Genomic DNA, 21,204 nt, shown 5'->3' on the forward strand with positions numbered 1-21,204 from the left:
CATTCAATATGTTTTCATTCCATCACATGCCTACATGTTACACTTCTTTTCAAGTGTGATAGTCACGCAGCGGTGGCCTACTCTGTTGAGCATCCACCTCACATGCGGGAGGAGTGGGGTTCAATCCCCAGTGCCGCCGGGTACCCACCGGTGATACAGTGGGTACACAAGCTTTCCCCTGCCTGGTGCTCGACTTCTTTAGGGTTAAATGCTTGGGAAGTGGGTCTCAGACCCCACCTTGAGTAGACAAGACAACCTTGTGCCATGGCGCTCTTTGGCTGCAGATGCCCTTGCGCTATAAAAATGCATCATTATCATCAAATGGGATTGTCACGAAATGCAAATGCAGTAGAATTTTGATGACACAAATTTCACGGAGCCACGAAAAGTATTCTTATCATCTGAAGTTTGTACCATTTAAAATCGAATATCCTTAACAAAAGCAGTGGAAATGCATTCATGCTGATGCATATTCAGCTGGCAGGAATTTTTTTAGAGATGCACAGTACCACTCACGGTGCCTACTGCACAAATGGTGATCGCTGTGTCAGTGATGTGCAGGCAGCACGCTGTGGCTCAGTGCTCGCGATACGTGCTACACGACGGGTAGTCATGGCGTTTGCGATGCGAAAGAAGCGTGTAATACCCGTGCCACACGGACAGATTTTAATGCCATTAAGTGCTTACTGCCTTAAGTTTTAATGGCATTCATGCGGTGCCACACGCATAAATTTAATGGCATTAGCCTTACTGCCATTCGTGACCTACTGAGTTCGCTACAACTCATTCGCCCATGCAATGTGTACTCTCGTTCCCATTCCACACGCAGAAAAGCATGCAGCTTTGTCAGTTACAACTGCCTAGCCCACTATAAAATGGTTAATTCTTAACTTTCAGCCAGATGAGGCACCTAAAGCGCATTTTCGATGCGAAGAGCGCCATTTTAACCAGCCTTATTGACTGGTACTCTCGACTTTTGTGCTGACATGCGAGTTTATGGCTACTTTTTCGACTTGTAAAGCAGGAACAGCCGTATTTTCTGGAAAATCGTTTTTACATTACATTTGAACATCATTCCCGATATATTCTGCTCATTAGGAATGTTTATATTAAGATGAAACTTTTGACTACCTTGCAAGCGTTATCGTCATCGTCACTTTCGATAATGGCGAGTTGGTTATATTAACTCTATGATAATGGCATTAAAAGTGGACGTGTAGCACCAACTCCGAAAATAATGGCATTAACAAACTTAAGGCCTTAAGCATTTACTGCCATTTCTTGTGTGCGTGTGGCACGGGTATAAGGCTTGCAGGTGCGGTCACAGCTCTCAGATTCGAATCGTCCATAGCAGTGCAGGGAGCATTTGGAACAGCTGAAATTCGGCTGAATGTACACATTGCACTTTGGCTAGGGATTGGTTAGTGAATTTTACAAATTCATATCAGCCGTGATCGTATCATCAAGATTCTACTGTATACATATAAATTAAAAATCCACTATCAACGAAAACTATCTGAACATGTGACTGTTTGCACTGCTCATTTCTATGTGTTTGTTTGGGCTGCCATTCTGGTGCCTCCACCTAATCAGGTATATAACACATACAATGCATTTACTAACTGATGCCTTTGTAACAGATAACATCAAATACTGCAGTGTCTATTAACCCCTTCACCGTTTTGTTATATCAAGAATTTCTTAACGAAACTGCTTATTTTTTTTATTCCTGATTTCGAATATTATTGCAATAAAAAGCACGAATTCGATCTTTAAAAAATATCTGAAGCAAACACGAAGTCAAATTAGCATATTCAAGTTTATTATTTCTGACATTACGGAAAACCAACTTCCTGCTGGTAATGAGCGATAAATATATTCAAGCAAGTCATCAGGCAAGCTTATAGTGAACATCTTACCAGGAACTGCAAGAAAAGGAAACTGAGGGGGTCATGTAGGGATGTTACTGACGTCGACCTTCATGCACTGACGCGCGCTCGCAAAGTTCGCTTCTGAGCTGTCCACTTCTTCACCGGAAGAACTGATAAGCACAACGTCATCACTGTCGTCCTCGCACCCTGAAAGAATGTACACTTCGGTGTCTCAATCACCATAGTCTGAAGAAGATTGCGACGAAGAGCGTCTTTTCCGAGAAGACGGGCCAGCAAAACACGCGTCGCGTCCGCCGGATGCCATTTTTAAAACCCAGGTTGCCATACGAGAAAAAAAACGTTTATGCGGTAGAAGAAAACGAAATTAACAGGTCAGTGCTGCCATCTGTCGAGCAAAATGTCATCTAAGCCACACCCGAGCACTGCTCGTCCGAAACAAGGAAGAGGAGAACCTATTCAGAGAGGACAAGCTACAGTCGTCTAAAACGGTTTGGGGACGGCTTGGCAAGGACAAGCGCAGCCCGTCCAAAACGGTTAAGGGGTTAAATGTCTAATGCTTTCACATCAGACACTGTAAAGGCATACAGAAATTCTGTGTGATAACATCCCTAAGCAGAGTGCTTCCTGCTTTGAATACAAACAGTCTCCTGTTTAGGAGCCTGTGTTCAACATCGCTATCGAATTTCATGATTCGTTGAGGAGGGATTTTTTCCTCGTTAAGCCTTTTAGGCCAGTCTGCAGCAGTGTCACTTACTTTATCATTTAACGTCGCCTTTGCATATGTGTTTTTCGGGCTCGTAAAGCCTCCAACAAGATCCTACGAAACAGGCCAGTATGTCTGCTTGTACATGCTTGCTGAAAAACTGAATCAAGGTAAAAAAAAGAGGATCACTTTTAAATTTGTCTCTCATACTTTCATACCAGTGTGTTCAGGTCACTCATCTGAAACTCACAATCATGTTGCAGGGTCCTCTGTGAAACTGTCAAGGACTTTATTGCCAAAGTGGGTGCAGCTGATCCTTGTGGTTCCAATGAAGTTGACAAGGACTCTATTTCTCACAAGGTTGGTGAATCTGTATGACCATAGCTGCCAGTCATATTAATATAACAGAATTATTATATTTGTCAAGAGCTCCTGAGGTGATTATGGTTTTTTATATGTTTCCTTCTGTTTCCAGATGAGAATTTTATCAGTTCTGTTTTCTCACTATTATATACTTGGATGTTTTAGTTTATTTTATTTTATCACTTTTTTTTTGTGGCGGACCTACATCCAACAAATGTACTTTGAGCTTGCTCACTCTGCTCGTTACAGTCTTGACTCTGATCCTTTAGGCATCCAACTTCAAGTGAATGTCTGGTCAGGAACTTAATCCAAGAATGCATGTTTTTTTACCAAATTTATGGAGGAAAGATGGCTGTTTATGCAGATTGTCCTTTCACTTCATATATATGAGAAAGTTATGCTTCACGCTTTCACTTTGTTCATTCATAAGCATAGTATGAGTGCACTCAGTTTAATGGAAATCTGCTCTAGGAATGTGAGCAGGCTGTGAAATGGCATTTGTGGTACTTACCCCTCCAGTCATACGTGTGAATGTCTGCTCTGATTGGCACTTGGCAAATGCAGTGCAAGGTTCTCAATGAGAAACTGGACTCCCTGCTTAAGACACTCAAAGCAGAGTCGCTGGCCATCGAGCAGTCTGAGCCCGAGTCACAGGCTGGCAAGAGGGACGCCGACACCGACAAGGACGAGAGCCGAACGAGCACAGCCCAGAAGCCAACGAAGGTTTGCATCAAAGTCTCAGTCAGCGTTGCTCTGTCTAAGCTCCCTGGAGTTGGAGTATAGTAGATTGCATCGAAGCGTACTGTATTTGTAGTGTCATGGGAGATTTGGGATAAGCGAGTATATGTCACAGCACTTGTTACCGAACTAATTGTGCCGGAATGAATGCTTCTGTTGTGATATTCTTCGTATTCACTTTGAAGCAGCGCAATAAGGGGAGCAGTTGAGACTCGAATAAAGCAGATCGCACAAATATTGCATAGCGAGAGTTCATTTTTGATGCTTAACTTTTTCTGTTCATCCAAGGTATCTTATAGCTTGTGTTGTGGTTTAACCCCAACGGACACACAATTTTTTTTTTTTTCGTAAATAATACCAAAATGATCATTTATGCTGCCATCTGTCAGCAAACAAAAAAAAATGCCTTGGACAAACTCTACCCGCTTTAAACTGGACATGGAGGGCCAGAAAACACATGACTAGCTGGACTCGTCATGAGCCAGAAATGACAGTCGGCTTATGATAAGCCTGGCTCTTTCAAGCCCGCTCGGCCCATTGTCACGCAGGTTTGGCATGACCAGAGCTGACATGATGGGAGCATAAAAGCATGCTCGCATACAATCTAGACAAGCTCACAATGCAGAAAAACTGTAAACTTTCGTGTTTGTTATATCCAAATATTTGTTGCATATGTGCTTAACCATTAACTGCCAAATTAATTCCCGAATGCCAAATTAATTCCTGAAAAGTTTTCCAAAATCACCAAATTATTGATGCGAAAGCATTATATGCCTCATTAACACAAAAGCCAGCGTCCGTCATCGATGACAGGAAAATCAGAGGATGTCACAAAACTGGTGTACAATGTCATAGCATATTTGAGCAAACATATATAGTCATGAATGATGAAACATAAGGTACTATGACCTATGAAAGTAATGACAAATAGTCATTCTGCAATGTAGCATGACTCAGCACTTTACAAGGGACCTAATGTGTGGTGTATAGAGTAGTACAAACATTATGTATAGTCATGCCTCGTAGTCAGTCAAGATTCATGGCTCATAATAATTCTGCAGCATAGCATGACTGAGCACTTTACAAGTAACATAATGTAAGGTGTAGAGAGCTTATACAAACATTATGCATAGTCATATGCCTCATACATCATAGTCATGTCTCATTGTCATTCTGCAGTGTAGTATGACTCAGCACTACAATGCTTTCATACGCATTCTTAAGAGTCTCCTCCAAATTTTTTTCATGTAATTCTTATTCTGAAGATATATTAGTTCATTCGTTTCTGGATAGAATTAACGTAAAAATTTTTTAAAAAATTTGCTTTTCAGGGCGGCTTTCCCTTAGTGCATGTCATAGTAATGGGTTGCAACATGCTAAGATGCATAATATTTGATCCAATACGCTGTAACACACTGCAAAGGGCATAAACGTTCGTTTGTTCCAGTGCAAACACGGTTTAATCATTGGTAGTTAGCATGCACTAAACACATCACCGTCACCGTCGTCACTGTCGCTCTCATTGTCATATGGGGCAGTCTCCAGCCCACAAACGAAGTCAGAGTCACTGTCTGAAACAAATTCTAATTCATCAGAAACACTGCTGTCAGAACTTCTCCAAGAAGTAGCTCTTCTTCTTGGGACATCACTGCTACTGGCACTCTTCATGTGTGACGCCATTATGAAACGACTGCTGTCAGCCTTAAAACACATGCTAAAGGTGCAAAATACACTTTTTCATGAAAAACTACTGCCCTCAAGTGTTATAAATTGCATGCTACGCAATTGCTGGCCATAACTCATCTTTTGCGGTGGGAGCAGCGCAAAATCGGACTGGACATGTGTGACTCGTCATTGGCGATATTGGTACAGTCTCTTGTGATGAGTGCAGCTCAGGTTTGGTCGCCAAAGGGTTAGTGTACTCACACTGGGTGCATACATATCACCCTATTATGGCCGTAGTATCATGACACGCATGCTCGTCTATAACATGAAACTGCATATTTTCTGCATACTGTACAGTTGAAGAACATGATAAATGAAATTTTTGTACATTGCTTGCTTTCTCTTTTTGCAGACAGCATTTATACAAAGGGAAGCCCTTATGTTGAGGGCTAACAGTCTTAAGAAGGCAGTTCGGCAAATAATCGAGCACACTGAACGAGGTAAGTTCATATAATCTGTGCTTTATGTCTTTCTGTGACACTTGAACTGGGAAGTTTTGTTTTTTAATTGGCAGGCATGCCTCAGGTAATTTTTTTTTTCACCTAATGCTTTTACTCTCAGTATGACTTGTGGCACTTAAACTGTGGTAAAAAATTTTTACATGAAGTAGTGGCGCTGTATTATGCATCTAGCTGCCACTTGAAAGGCTGGGCCTTTTGCATTGTCTGTCAACGTGTATTGATTTCCTGCGAGTAGTAATGGCACTGTGGCCATCATAATAGCGTTATAGTTCATACTGAGCATTAGTGTACACGTTGGTCCTTAAAAGTCGAGAATTGTTTTAAAGATGTGGTTTATGAAGGGTCCAAATGTGGCAGTTACCACCAAATGAAACCATACTGCATGAACTCAGTTGAAAGGAAACTGCTCTCTCTGGCCTCTGCCTTCTGTCATTAGGCACAGTCTTGTTTGGAGATGTTGCACCTATGTTGTCATCTTCATTATCCTCTGACCGTAACTGATTGTATTGGATGGTGAACTCACATTACTGACTGGTGAATTCACATCATTGACCATGTCTCTGTCAAGTTCCTCAAGGAGTGCTTGGACTTTTCTGTTTGTCAAAAACTTGCACTGGATTTGGACACCAGTGCTGCAACTTTGATTTTTCGCATCTTTTAGTCATCACCAGATGTGGCTCCTATTCTTTTTGATAGGTAGTAACAGTAAACATGATTACCTAAACATATGCTTTTAAAAGCATGCCCCAAAAGAATCCGTGCATCTGTAGACACATTACCTGTTTAAAAATTGTAACATATGCATATCTAAAGTTATGATCTTTGATGAAGGGTTTAATCACTGATGTAAGTTATGCTAACCAACCTTCACTGATGCTGTTGGGAGCTCGAAATGCAGCAGAAGTGCTTTTATAGACACTGAGTGCATGCCATCAGGGCACTGGCAAGCTGCGAGAGGCAAACTTGCCGTGGCGCACTGCAAAATTACCAGAGACATGGAATTGATTTCAGGCATGGCATTGACCTATGTGTGCTGGACTGATAGCAGCATGCTTTTTTTTTCCTGCGCCCCTTTAAAGCTGTGGATGAACAGAATGCCCAGACCAAAGTGCGAGATGAGAGTATTGTTGCGGAGGACGAAAACCGGAGCATTGAACGAGTTTGTCAAGAAGAGGAAAGCAGCCACAAGGTGCAGGCGCCGTGGGAAGGCGTTCCAGTGGCTGAGGATGATAGCGGCCAGGCAGCAGCTGTTGAGACAGCTGGCACAACAGAGCTGCCTGTGCTCACAACGAGCTTCCATGAGTCATCAGAATGCTGGGACCCCTGGGGCATTGCAATGGGACAGAGCGTGGGTGCACCACTCAAGGACACACTGCAGGTACAGCCGTGGAAATGCAACTTTGCTTGCCGAGAGCAAGAATTGCGAATAACTTGGATTGGACTGCTTCTGAAGATTCTTTTGAAAGAGTGCACTTTTTAGAGTCTAACATGAGACATGACGTAGTGGACTGCTTTACATGCATTCAGGTCATCCTGGGTTTAACTTATGCTCTGATCTTGGCAGTCGAGTAATTTTTTATTCCGCTCTAATGAAACTTTGATGACTTAGTTGCAGTGAATTCTGGGTTCAGTATTACATGCGTTAAGTATGACAGTACTAAAGTGAGCTTAAGAAAACAATTGCTGCATGGTTAAAAAAAACATCGCCCATAGCTCTTGTTTCTTGGGCTCTGCCACTTCCTTTGCAGTGTAAATTTAAGCTTGACGAATTGCTGCAGCCAGTTTTTTGAGCCGTGAATCTGTTTTTGCTTGCTGCTGCATGTAGTTCGCATTGCTTTACGACATTACCAGAGGCAGAGTGATATTAACATGGAGGCTGCCGGAGGTCTATGAGCCAGAAACAGCACAGTTGCCTTGATCCGAGTGCAATGCTTTACAGGTGACTTTGGCTACCATAGAAGGAGGCCTGAGTGCCGACAGCTCACCGTGTCCATCTCCGCGCTCACTGGTGGCCACTCCATCACCCAGTCCATCACCATGCAGTGTGTCCCCACAGCCTCCCCCACACAGGGAAGAGAGCGGACCACACCGGGAACAGCGGCGCTCATCACTGAGTCCATCATCTCTGCACCCGACGAGCCTGGCACTGACACCCACCACCGAGGAAGATGATGACCGCTCCTGGGGAAGTCCCCGAAGGCCCCAGCGGAAGCACAAAAGTACAACTGCTCACATCTTTTGAAATTTGTGTAGTATGCATGCACATTTGATGGCTTTGTGGCATGCAAGATTATGTCTGTTCGGCTCCGCCCACTTTTGCACATCCATCACCTAGTCATTCAAGGTGTCACTCAATCAGTTTTCTTTCTCACCAAAAAACAGAACAAGTACAAAAGACATTTAACATTGACGTGTAAGACATGTAAATACGTAACATTGCATGGCTGTTCCTGAAGCAGACCGGCAGCTGCAGCCCTCAGCCACATTTGCCATTAGTCACTACGCAGCATCCCAGCAGATATACGTTCCATATAGGACCCATTCTGCATCTGTGCTTCTTATTAGGCCACTTGGAATTTGTCTCGTATTCATGGAACATTTTCTGCGCACACAAACTTGCCTGTGTGCTCGCATGTAAAATCAAAGTTACCTTCTTGAAGTGATTGTTGGTCGCCACTTCGCAAAGACTGCTTCCTGATGAAAACAATTTGCTGTAGGCACAAATATAACTAAGTTTGTCTGTAGATTGCACGACCAGCTGTAATTTGCAGTGTAATTTAAAGCAACCTTTGGTTGCTTGCCACACCAGGCCGAAGTGGCTCGGCAGCAAACCATCTTCACATATTGACAAATTTTAGGAGCTGGAGCTGGCTTCGCGATGCATGCTCTCCTGCCATTGTTTTGTAGCCAAGATAAAAATATGCACCGACTCAAAAATGCACTAACCATTGCCAAAACTTTTCCGTATTGATTGTGCGCCGCATAGTAAAGCACGTCATGGAAATAAGTTATGCTTAATCCACTTACTGTGAATTTTGGTACCTAACGAATTAATGATATGTGGTGGCCACATATGGAGTAAGCAGGTTTAACTATGTATTTGGGCTTGACTCGGGCAGAATCACATGAACTGGAGGAACAGGCTGGTGTTCCTCCGCAGCTTTTGGTTAATCTATGTATACGCAGCACCAGCCTCTGGAAGTCTGCATTTCTGACCCGTACGGCTCACGTTGTGCAGGTGAAAGCAAGAAAGGCCCCGCGCCCTCGACAGGCAGCAGTGCCACAACTGCCCAGTCACCCACGGGCTCGCGACGCATCAGCAGCGGCAGCACCCTAAAACACTTGGGCCTGTCGTTGCTGCCTGGCGAGCGGAGCCCGGCGGAAGAGCACCCTCCTTCCTCGCTGGGTGCCCACTCCCACCATGGTGCACCACCGCAGCAGCGCACCTTCCCCATCATCAACCCGCTGGCATCGCTGCCCATGTGGCCCAACCTGAACCGGGAGAGTCTGGTGGGCAAGGTGCTCCTGGCCAACGCGGACGCACTCTGCGCGGCCGCCTCTCCCCTGATGGATGTCGAAGAGGTCTCCCTGTGAGTGGGACCGAGGTTCTTGTTGCTTGCTTCGAAGAAGGCCGCGAAGAAAGGACGAGCCAAAGTGTGTGACACACTGCCAGCAGTCTTGATTGTACAGTCCCAAATGAGATAATTATGTGGTTGCGCTTGTTTATACATCAGGGCGATACTTAGTAAAGCGCTTGAATCGACACTGCACAGTTCATGTTCTACTCAAAATACTTGTTGATTTTCAAAGAACACATAATGCCACATTTCTGCGGCATACACTGTAATGCCTTGTGTAATATTATGAAATGTAACTGAATTGCAAATTTTGTAAAAGTATGCCAAGTTTTTAGGTTTTCTGGGCAAAGCGTGTGTAGCTTCTTGTGTGTTTATTTATGCAGTGGTTATCCATGTGTAGTGCGCAACAGTATTGAGAACATTTTTCATTGCCTTAGTGTCTACTTTCACGATGGTATTGCTGTTATTTGGTAGCTCACGGAGCTGTCCCTTTCTCCTCTCTGTAGGGAAGGCTTTGAAGAAAAGTGTGTCATGAACAACTACTTTGGCATTGGTCTGGATGCTAAGATCACTCTGGAGTTTCACAACAAACGAGAGGAACATCCCGAAAAGTGCAGGTTTGCTGAACTTTTTTCTTTTTTATTATTTTGTTTCTAGTATTCAGAGAATAGAGAGGGACTGCCAAAATTTCATGTTTATTTTTTGCTTATAAGTAAGTGTGTGGGTCCTTCGGAATAATAGAATTGGGGGAGCCGTGCCACATTGCGCTTTAAGTAATTTATTGCAGCACTTCTTTTTGCCTATAGCTTTTTGCCTGAAGTTTTGGTTTAAGTTCTTGTAGGCTGTGGCGCAGAGAACTTTTACAGAGCACCTCCGCGCACCATGTATGCTCTCAAAACAGTGACATGCTCGCTGCCTCGTTATCTGGTGCAGAGAGCATAGGCGTGACGCTACTCAGTTGTTGTTATACTCTCGTGGATGACAGCATAGTTATGCATAATTGTTTATGCACAAAGCAGGAATTGTGAAATGAGATGGGGGCTTTTTTCTGTAGTACTTGGCACACAAGGCATACAAGCATGCATGAATTGCATATATGCTCTCCAGAAGACCATGCATTCCAGAGAAACTTCTAAAACCATATTGCCAGCTTTGATACGGCAGCTAAGATTCTGAACTTTACACCAGTCTGGGTTCTGCAATCTAGCTGGCAAATTTAAGTTTTGCTGTTTGTTATGGCAATAATGCTTATGCATTTTTATTCAGCAAGCTCTCAGAATTCGTCATGTCATCTGCTCGGTTTATCCTTTGCTTGTTGGTGACCCCTTGCTTGCAGTGCTCACTTTACACATATATGAGTGTGCGTGTATTGTTTCTGTCCACATTAGAACTATTTCAGCATAATGCTGACATTTTCCTATCTTGTCTCTGTCTTTCCTTGCGCTTTTTCTGATGTGGATTTATTGTGAGAAATGGAGCCTAGTCGGCAGTGAGAATGGTTCTGTGCATCTTCTGTGGCTGCAGGTCTCGCACCAAGAACTTGATGTGGTACGGAGTGCTCGGTGGCAAGGAGCTGCTTCAGCGCACCTACAAGAATCTGGAGCAGCGGGTGCAACTGGAGTGCGATGGCCACCGCATTGCCTTGCCTTCCCTGCAAGGCATCGTGGTCCTCAACATACCCAGGTGGGGGTCCGCATCAACTCCTTTCTGTTTCCCATGTCCTACTGCGCTCAGCGAATTGAAATAAAAAAAAAGACCCTGCAGTACACAAGATGCCTGCACACTTCTTTCCTAGTAGAATATGAGTCAAATCAACCCCTGTAGTGAACAATGCAGAGCTGAAATCACCGAGGGCATAGAAAGTGACTGGGTTTTATTCTGCATGTTTTCCACTCCACTTGACATGCAGTGAAGCCTAATGGCGACTCTTGCCTGGCGCTCTTCACTTGCTTGGCAGCTGATGGTGCTGCGGGAACCAACTGTGCCTTAATTTTAATCAGCTTTTTCTACTTATAACATACCGGTAACAGAATTAGGCAAGTTATGATAGGCAGTGGCTAGTTCCAAAGCAGCTTCAGTGCAAAGCAGGTCAGGCCTGCTAACGCCTAGGCAGCAGTAGCCAGCAGTGCACTGCAAGCATGCTGGCAGGCATGTCGCTGCTAGAAGCACATCACTAGCGTGGTTGCAATGTATTCTTGCTTCTAGGTTGCAGACAAGCTTATCTATTGCCGTTTTTTATATTTATTTATTTATTGAACCTCACAGGCCCCAACGGGCATTGTGTAAGGGGGGTTACAATACCAAAAAAGGATTACAGTAACAAGAGGCAAACACTTGGTATATCAGTATCAAAACAGACCATAATTCACAAGAACGAACAGAAAACTAAATCGCACCTACACAGCGCAATACTTACAGGTGCATACATACTTATACACAGAAAAACAAGGCTAACATGGTAACACATGTACGCTGTACAAAATAACACATGTACTTAGTGCTAGCAGTACAAGTTTAGCACATGTTCACGGAATGACGCAGGGTTATGGAACGATGCAATTGCATCAGGGAGATCATTCCAGAATGAAATGGCACGAGGAAGTGCAGGTGAATTAAACGTTTTTGTACTGCCAAAGATGCGAGAAAAACTTAGATGATTATGCTAGCGTCGAGACGTGCGCACTGGATTGCTGAGTGGCAGAGGTGATGGTCTATCTGTGTACACGTACTTGTGTATCAAGCATAGAAGCGCGACTTGGCGGCGTTTTTCTAAGGGCAGGAAATCGTGTTCTTTTTTCATTTCAGACACACTTGATTGGCGGCTATAATTGTTAGAAATAAATCTGGCAGCTCTGTTTTGTATCGACTCTTAATTTTAAGTTCAGATAGTTTTGATGTGGTGACCATATCAGAGATGCATATTCAAGCTGGGGGCGAACGTAAGTCACGTAAGCTAACTTGCGAACATGCGGAGGCGCATTTTTTAGATTGCGGCGGAGATAACCAAGGGAGCGAGATGCTTTAGCACAGGTGGAAGTGATATGCTCGGTCCATGAGAGGTGCGGTGATAAAAGAATGCCCAGGTATTTGTACGAGGTAGTCTGAGCCACAGGCACGTTGTTCAGAGAGTAGCAGAACTCGGAATTGGAACGTTTACGGCTGAAAGTCATTGTTTTACATTTTGAGGGATTAAGCGTCATGATCCACTTTTCACACCACCTAGAAATAATATTAAGGTCCTGCTGAAGAAGGTGATGGTCATCAGTTGATTTTATTTCACGGTAAATTATGCAGTCATCAGCAAACAAGCGCACAAGAGATGATATGTTAGTTGGTAGATCATTAATATAGATAAGGAACAACAAAGGACCAAGAACACTGCCCTGAGGAACACCAGAAGTAATAGAAGAAGATGGCGAAGAATAACTATTAACAAAGGTAAACTGTTAGGGAATCAAGACGAAGTGCTGACAACTTAGAGATTAGACGGCAGTAGGCTACAGGGTCAAACGCCTTCGAAAAACCAAAAAAGATGCAGTCTGTTTGTTCATTTTTATCCATATTAAAATTTAGATCAGTTGTTAGCTCGAGCAGTTGAGTGTCACACGAATAACCTTTTCTGAAGCCGTGCTGGTTGTGAAAGAAAAAGTTATTAGACTCAAGGTGGCGATGAACATCAGAAGAAACAACATGCTCAAGTAGTTTACAACATATACATGTGAGCGATATTGGTCTGTAACTGTCAGGAGAATTTCTATCACCGCTTTTAAATACTGGAATGATTTTTGCCATTTTCCACTCTGCAGGGAGTTGACCTGTCTGGATTGCTGAAATGTACGACACAATATTTCGCTAGAAATTGGCTTTGTATTTTTCAGTACCTTGGAATTAATATTATCAATACCACACGAAGTGGAAAGGTTGAGGTTGTCGATTAGAAGTGATATGCCTTCGGAAGTAACAGTAGTGGGTTCCATATGCGGCCAGTCAAATTCGGGGACAAATGGTGCGCTGAAATGATCTTCCTTAGTGAAGACGGACGAAAAGAATTTGTTGACCTCAGAGGGGATATCATTATCAGGGACAGGCACATGTGCGTCTCTGCACAGATAGATGTGATTACTATTTTGTTTTACATTTTGAGGGATTAAGCGTCATGATCCACTTTTCACACCACCTAGAAATAATATTAAGGTCCTGCTGAAGAAGGTGATGGTCATCAGTTGATTTTATTTCACGGTAAATTATGCAGTCATCAGCAAACAAGCGCGGATTTTAACAATGCGGGGAGATCGCAAGAAAAGAATTTATCTTTCGCGTCACGTATGGCAGCACAGTATGATTTTACACAGACCTTGTAAGTCGTCCAGTCATTCTGATTGCCAGTCAGCAAGGCTTTCCTATATAATCGTTTCTTTTTATTTTTAAACCTTCTAAGGGACTTGTTAAACCAAGGATTACACTTATCATTGCTCACACGGACTAATGGGACGTGCAAGTCAACCAACTCGCAGATCTTTTCCCTGAAAAGGGCCCAGTTTTCATGCGTTGTTCTAGAAGAAAAGTGTGACAGAAATGTGAACCGAAAGAAGGTGTCAAGATCAGTGTTAATCCGAGAGTAGTTGGCCTTATTGTAGTCACGTATCTTTTTAGTTTCACGACCGGAGTGCCTATGACTGATTCTGATTGGTAACTGCATCAACTTGTGATCACTGAGGTCATCAAAGTATGTAATATCGCCTATGGAATTGAATTATCAATATATAAACCATTTCGCAATCCCCTTTGAGCTCGATATATCCATGTTCGATGGTGTATGTTCTTCATTTGTTCTTCTCTTATAGATAGTCTTGCCAAAGGAGGTTCCAAGTGGTGGCGTCAAATGTCTCCTCTGTGGTGTAAAAGTGTAGGCAGTAGGTGCAGGAACCCTGGCAGGAGTGTATATGTCTGTGGCATCAGATATAAAGCAACATAGTTTCTGTAGATAGTATGAGGTTCTGATAAGTCGTCACTTGCATTGATAGTGGCAGGTGGCACAGAGCAATCCATTTCATACATTTAATGCCGACATTTACTCTTGATGAGTGCAAGATGTGAGCCATCATCCCTTTTCATATACACATGTCTACATGTTGATGCTTAGCAGTGGTGCTTTGAAGTTCCAAGTAAGCAAGCTCTGGTCAGGTTACGCACAGTCAGTGCTATGTAATCATACAGTGCGACATATAGGGCACAAGCAGCAAGCAGGCCTATGATAGCCAGAGCTTGGATGTAAATAATTTCCTGATCACTCATGAACAATCAGCCAAAGCTAATTGGCAACAACTAGCCACATCTTCAAAGAGAGACTGAAAACCAGAATATAAAAAGATGTCTTTTTGAGCCAATTATAGTGGCGGCATTTTCCGGGAAAAAGCCAAGAACTGTGTCGACTGATTACTATGACAATTTTGGCATGTGATTCTTCCTGCTTGCAAAACGGGAAGTGTGTCAGCTTAGCAGTACTGACCAATGGAACTTGGTTTGTCTTTTGTTTTTCTCCAGTTATGGAGGAGGCTCCAACTTCTGGGGTGGGAGCAAGGAAGATGATGTGAGTACAGCTGAAATGGTTTATATGTCTCTTTTTCCCCGCTATGAAAGTGGATGTGCTACACTTTGCATCCAAGTGCTGGTCAACATTGTGGGCGCTTCTTCTGTCACTACTGCACAGGTCTTTTATGCGCCGGCCATAGATGACAAGATACTGGAAGTGGTTGCCGTCTTTGGTACCGTACAAATGGCAGCATCTAGGGTCATCAACTTGCAGCACCACCGCATTGCACAGGTGAGCAGTGTGTTCTGCGCATTTCCTTGTCTGTGCAGAGTGCAGTGTACCTTTTTCTTTCCATTTCCATCCTGCATTTCCATCCTGCAAAATATGCATCTTTTCTTACTCCGTCCCTTTCTTCTTGTGTGCTGCTCCTAGTGCCGTTCGGTTCGCATCACGGTGACTGGGGATGAAGGGGTGCCCGTCCAAGTGGATGGCGAGGCCTGGGTCCAGCCACCAGGCTACATCTGCATTGTGCACAAAAACCGCACACAGATCCTCTGCCGGAACCGGGTGCGTTCACCCTCTTGTGCTTTTATGCTATTAACAGTATGCTGTGAATACCTGTTTGAAAAGGATTGTCTGTTGGACGAGTTTGTGTGTGATGGTGTCTCATGACAACATGATTTAATGGTTGCCTAGCCAACTGGAAACAAGATAAGTGGCGAAAAATGGACCATGAATAAGTGAGCGTCTTGCTTTGTGCTCTCTTCTGCAAGCAGTGTGAGTCCAGCATGAAGCTATGGCAGGAGCGGCCAAGGCACTTCCCGGCCGGCCGCCACAGCCACCACCACCATCACCACCACCACAGGGGCTCCCTGACCGAGGAAGAGGCCCAGCAGCTGACAGTCTTCACCGAGGCAGCGTCTAGCCTCGTCCGAATGTGGGTGCTCCTTCGTGACCACCATTCTTTCTTAGTACTAACCTCTTAGCTTCGAGGAGATGAAAAGGTAGCTGGAATGGAATACAAAGAAATGCAACAGGATATAAATGTATTGTCCTTGGTCTCCATTTCTCTTCTTTTTTTTTTTCAAGATTTTCTTTGCTCAACAAAAACTAGGCTTGGAGCCTCTCGTACTTTTTTTTTTATCACTTTAACCTTATAAGCGCTGCAGCATTTATTGACCTAAATTTCTACTGAAACCCCAAAGCCATCTAATATAAAGGTGTGAGAGAGGGTCGCTGTTTCGTGTGAGCCGTCACTGAGACAGTGTGGGCACAAGAGGGTGATGATCCTATATATTTAGGTCAATCTGCATTTAAGGGAGTAATTACTCATTAGCATCACCTGAGTGTAGCCAACAGCTGTGCTTAGGATAAATCATCCATGATCCTACCATCATTTCATACCTATGCCAAGGTATTCTGACTAGGCTTGGAATCTAATGCAAGCCTATGTGCTCACTGCTGCTAAATCACCGTGCTGCAGTTGGACCTACACATATTCATGGATGTCGCTTTGTTTTTATTGGCAGGATCAAGACAGCATCAGCAACAAACGCTGTAGTAGAACACGAGCTGTTCCTGGCAGCCTCTCAGACTTCCTCTGCCATCGACAATGTCTTTCCTGCGGGCCGTCTGGTGGAGAACGTGAGCAAGTTTGCTCCCTCACTTTTGATTTGTTTGTTGGCTGGGCTTTTATTTCAAAACTTTTGTACTGACTTCCTTAGAGTTTGCCAAAATTACCTAAAGCGAAAAGTGGCGCCACGATCTATGCGAGTTTCCGAAAGAGCACTTCATTCACCACTGGAATGCTGGGAAGATATGGTTTCGTATTTGGCAAGACTGTTTTCGGGCCAAGAACGTCAATTCTGCCATGGAATCATGGCTGCGCCGTGATATGATGGCTAGATCTGGCCACTGCAGCTACGATGCTCTCGACTCGGTGTGGATTAAATTGTTTTAATGAGGGGTTTTTGCTTCTTTAACTAATTTAGCGTAACTGAGTGTTCGGTAGTTGGCTTGTATGGAAATAATCAAAGCATTTTTTTACAGTTGCCTAAATAAAAGTCATATCGTTACGACTGAGTCCACATTTTCAGCCTAACACTAACCAAGCAATATAAAACCACATCTTCCCGGCATTTTCACGGTAGATGAAGTTTTTTGTCGCCATTGAGAAGGTTGCAACACTGCAAACAAGATGACTGAAGAGAACATGGAAAAGACAGTGTTTGCTGTTTTTTGCAGAGCATAGAATAATTGATTGGCTGATAAAGCCAAGCTGAGTGATCTCATCATGGCCTGAGAAGACGACCCATCGTACTATTTCTGTGTCATCTTATGTCTTGTCTCTTGCACTGTTCCAACCTTCTGAGGCTATATACATCAATTTGCCAAGGTCAAACACCATCTGTTTGGCTTATTATTATTTTTATCTTATCAGCTGCCGAGCTGTCCAGAAAGTTTGAATGCAGCACTGTCTGTGAGAACTGTGAAACAACTGGGCTAGCTGGAAATAGAAAAATAGAGAGGGGAATATTTCAACTCATATGATTCAGTTGCTGAAATTGGTAAAATTTTGTGCATAGATCATACTGAAGATGCATATGAAAACATGTGAACACCATGCTGGAGTTTTAGCTCTAATACAATTGCATCAAGAAACAATTAAGTAAAGTCTAGCTGGACACTAAAATATACCACACACAGGGCTCCTGCCTCATGACTGGCGCTGGCTGGAAACCTACAGTAAAGCCCACCTGGGTTCTCATACCACGGTCTGAATACTGTTCCAGCGGACACATTGCTCGTTTTGCAAGCATCCTTCATTGGGCTGCTATTGGCTATCACGCTTGCTCATGCCTCATGTTAAAAGAAGTTACAATGAGTGCAAATATATTGAAAACCTAGCTTTACTTTGCATTATCCTGTCTCCCCTTAGCAACATTTAGAGGCATATACTTTGAGTGTGTGCAGCCCTAGCATGTCTGACTGCTAGCTGCTGCAGTGTGAAGTGAAGCAAATGAAATAAGCTCTTTTTCTGTGCAGATGCAGACCCGGCAGCTGATCTGTGATCTCGTGGCAAGTGTCAGGCAGCTGTGTCAGGAGACGAGAATCTTTGCTTCCGAGAAGCTTGAAGAGGCAGTAAGCAGCACTTTTGCTCGTTTCTCTGCAGATCAGGCATTGTGTCAGGCTGCAGTTTAGATACCAATGCATTCACCTCCCATCTCTGTCTTACATTCGCGTTTGAGCTGGATAGCTTTCACATATGCACTGTGCCCCAAACTGCAAGAAGATTGAGCATGTAAAAGTGAACGGTGCAGACATTGAATTTGCATGTGTGCTGTGGTCCCCGTCCTGAGCTACTGTCCATTAATGCATTACTGACCTGGCCTCGTTAAGAGGTTTATGAATTGAATGACTGGCTGAGCACAAACAACACCAATGCAGAGAAGAGACAGGAAAAGCGCTAGTTTTGTCTCTTCTCTGACGTTGATCTTATCGGGTTAGATCAGCCATGAGGTAGCACAGACCGACTGTTTACTATACTCGGTAATACAGCATACACTACGCAGCAAAGGGAGAGAGACGGGCGTTTGTCCCCGTGCTCTTTGGGGGGGTGGATTCATTGTTGTTTAGGCTAGAGATGCAGAAAGAAGAAATGGGGAATTGAAGAGACAGTACAGGGTCGCTATTGGGCTAAGGGGACCACTCCCAGCAGCATGGGGACAAAGGCCCATCTCCTTCCCTTTCCTGCATTGACTGAAAAAGTTGTCCCCGAGTATAACGAGTTTTGATACATTGAAGCCACTTTGTTAAGGTAAATCCACTGTTTAGTGCTGAACTAAGTTTGTACACAGGAGAAATGCTCCAGTGTACTCTGGCATGCATGTCGCAGAGCTGTGGAGCCAGATGTTTCCTCTCTGCAAAGCACTAGTGATTGCATCCCTAGTTTCTTTCAAGCTTGTTCATTCTTTTCAACATAACTACTTTTTGGTTGGCCTGTACTTTTCTTAACTTCGTTGCATAGTCTGCACCATAATGCTGCCTTGTTCTTGCAGAAACTGCCCCCACAGTTGGAGGACAAGCTGATTTCTACAACGACAGCTGTTGAGGACGAGCTGCGCAAGTGCTTTGACTTGCAGGGCACAGGGGACGATGAGGTGAGGTTTACCCTTTCATCATCCACCATTTGGTTGAGAGTGGATTTGCAAGATCCAAGAGTGACATGCTGCTTCTGTTTCTTTTTTTAACTGTTGGTAAAGTTGTGAATGACTCATACAGATAATTGAATAACTTGTAAAGTGGCAAGTCCTATATGAAGCTTAACAGGTGCGGGTGTGTAAACTGATGGATGGTAACCAGTGATTTTAGGCATAGTTGTCTAGAGACTAGTCTGGACAGCTCGGGTGGCATGCTTCGTAGTGTGCCACTGATACCTGTTGTTGGCCTCTGGGTTTGCGAAAGCCTCCCTCAGCTTTTGTACATTGTGTGCTGCCTTATCGTTTCGTACCTATACTGTAACTTGTTGCCATGTGTTCCGCTTGCTGTGAGAAGTACACTGTTAGCAACAGGCTAAAGGGGTGGCAGAAAGAAGTGACCAGTATATGTGCGAAACAGCAAGGCAGCATACTCTGTGCACGACCAGAAACAGACTATGTCAAACCAAGAGGCTAGTAGCAGATATCACCAGCACACGACACAGCATGCCACCTGAGCAATCTAGACGAGTGTGTGCACACCTTTTCTTTGCCATGCATTCTCCCTTTGTACCATGTGCTCTGGCGGCGCGGGCTGGGCAATTTAATTTTTATTTTTTTCTCTTGCCCATTCTACCCTTTGTGTATTCTGTGTGTAGTCATGGGACTTGCAATTTTTAAAAAAATCAAACTGGAAGGTCTAGATAAACAACTTATGTTAGTCACCAATGTGGTCATATGTATGCATTTAGAAGATAACATTGCAGACATGGTTGGTACTATTGCAAGATAATACACCTCAGCTCTGTCTCGCCCTTTTTCTGTGCTTCTGATGTATCGACAGCCTAGTACTTGAATTGTATTTGAGAGTAGCATTTTTGTGATGCTTTGTGCTTGGCTTTGTGCTCTCCTTTTGTTGAGGTCTCGAGTTTTCAAGGCCTCACATTGGAACTACATTCCGAATACCTGCTGCATGTTTTTGCTTGAAGGCTGGTTTTCTGCATACCATTTACCCCCGTTTTTTTTTTAGGAGCTTTTGTCTTTTTCCTTTTCCCTTATGCTTCAGAACCTGCATGGCATGAGCTATGCCGCTTGAACTCTGCCATTCATGAATAACTTTTTCATGCCAAACTTTTTTTTCTGGAGAACTGCATTTTGTATGCAGTGGAATCAAAGCATCTTCCTAGTACGTGTATGCAAAAAAATGATTTTTTTTGTTTTTTATTGTTAAATAAATTTTAAAAACTTGATCAGTGCCGTGTCTGAGAAGAAATTTAGGCATCCATTATGTGGGGTGACACACAAGGCTTGAGGCAGTTTTTTTAGTAACTCGAACTGTGCTTACTTGGAGCCCTTGACTTTTCTGAAGCCATCTTGTGTGCACAGAGCCCTTAACTAGCTCTGCAGCCTCAAAGTATGGAGAGGAGACACGGCTCTAATACTTCACGGCTAACACTTGCCTGCATTTTCAAAGGCACGAGTCACCTTACATCTAGCTAGGGGCAGTTTTTCCTTCCCTGGAACCCATGGAAACTAGTTTAAATGCCTGTGGAGCTGATGCACATCTCATTCTAAAGTTGACCGTTTGAGAATTTCTAACGATATTCTATCTTCAAACACCTGCCTGGTGCCATGAAAGGGAAGAATCAGGTAGACATCCCAGCTGCATAAAGAGACAATTAAGGGCTAGTGGAGAAGTAATGAAATTGCAAGTAGCAGCATGGAACTCTTCTTTTAACAGTATTCCATACAGCTTGCAGCCTGAAGGCTGATGCTGTGGTGAAATATCTGGTTGTATTGCTTGTTCAGTGTCGTGCTGTGTGGTCACCATGCTGGCCTATTTTGTTGTGCGTAACTTTTGTTAGCGAGAGTGGAGTCGTTTCTTGGGGCAGCGATAGGTGGGTTGCTTTGATGTGGTTGTCAGGTTGGCTGTCTCCTTTCTCTTGCAGTTGTATATCGCCCCGCCTCCTTCTTGCATTGCAGCTTTCGATATCTGATCCGCCGCCATCGTGTTG

The 21,204-nt window shown here is 43.8% G+C and overlaps 1 protein-coding gene across 3 annotated transcripts in view; it reads left to right on the forward strand.

Annotated features, from left to right (window-relative positions):
• The window catches only part of LOC149341266 (diacylglycerol kinase delta), a 209,058-nt gene that overhangs the window by 176,188 nt on the left and 11,666 nt on the right, over positions 1 to 21,204 (forward strand). For all 3 annotated transcript variants that reach the window (XR_016282895.1, XR_016282896.1, XM_089543272.1), the window contains exons 14-28: positions 2,859 to 2,955; positions 3,523 to 3,681; positions 5,774 to 5,861; positions 6,962 to 7,260; positions 7,822 to 8,101; positions 9,121 to 9,472; positions 9,967 to 10,077; positions 10,985 to 11,143; positions 15,005 to 15,050; positions 15,171 to 15,284; positions 15,426 to 15,560; positions 15,770 to 15,930; positions 16,523 to 16,637; positions 18,039 to 18,134; positions 19,052 to 19,153. Coding sequence is in view for 1 of the 3 variants with exons in the window: in XM_089543272.1 (XP_089399398.1) it covers positions 2,859 to 2,955; positions 3,523 to 3,681; positions 5,774 to 5,861; positions 6,962 to 7,260; positions 7,822 to 8,101; positions 9,121 to 9,472; positions 9,967 to 10,077; positions 10,985 to 11,143; positions 15,005 to 15,050; positions 15,171 to 15,284; positions 15,426 to 15,560; positions 15,770 to 15,930; positions 16,523 to 16,637; positions 18,039 to 18,134; positions 19,052 to 19,153 (2,314 nt within the window). In the remaining 2 variants the exon portion in view is untranslated. The remainder of the gene's footprint in view (positions 1 to 2,858; positions 2,956 to 3,522; positions 3,682 to 5,773; positions 5,862 to 6,961; positions 7,261 to 7,821; positions 8,102 to 9,120; positions 9,473 to 9,966; positions 10,078 to 10,984; positions 11,144 to 15,004; positions 15,051 to 15,170; positions 15,285 to 15,425; positions 15,561 to 15,769; positions 15,931 to 16,522; positions 16,638 to 18,038; positions 18,135 to 19,051; positions 19,154 to 21,204) is intronic.

This window comes from Amblyomma mixtum, chromosome 5, assembly GCF_055824585.1.
Source record: "Amblyomma mixtum isolate Tamu chromosome 5, ASM5582458v1, whole genome shotgun sequence".
NCBI lineage: Eukaryota > Metazoa > Arthropoda > Arachnida > Ixodida > Ixodidae > Amblyomma > Amblyomma mixtum.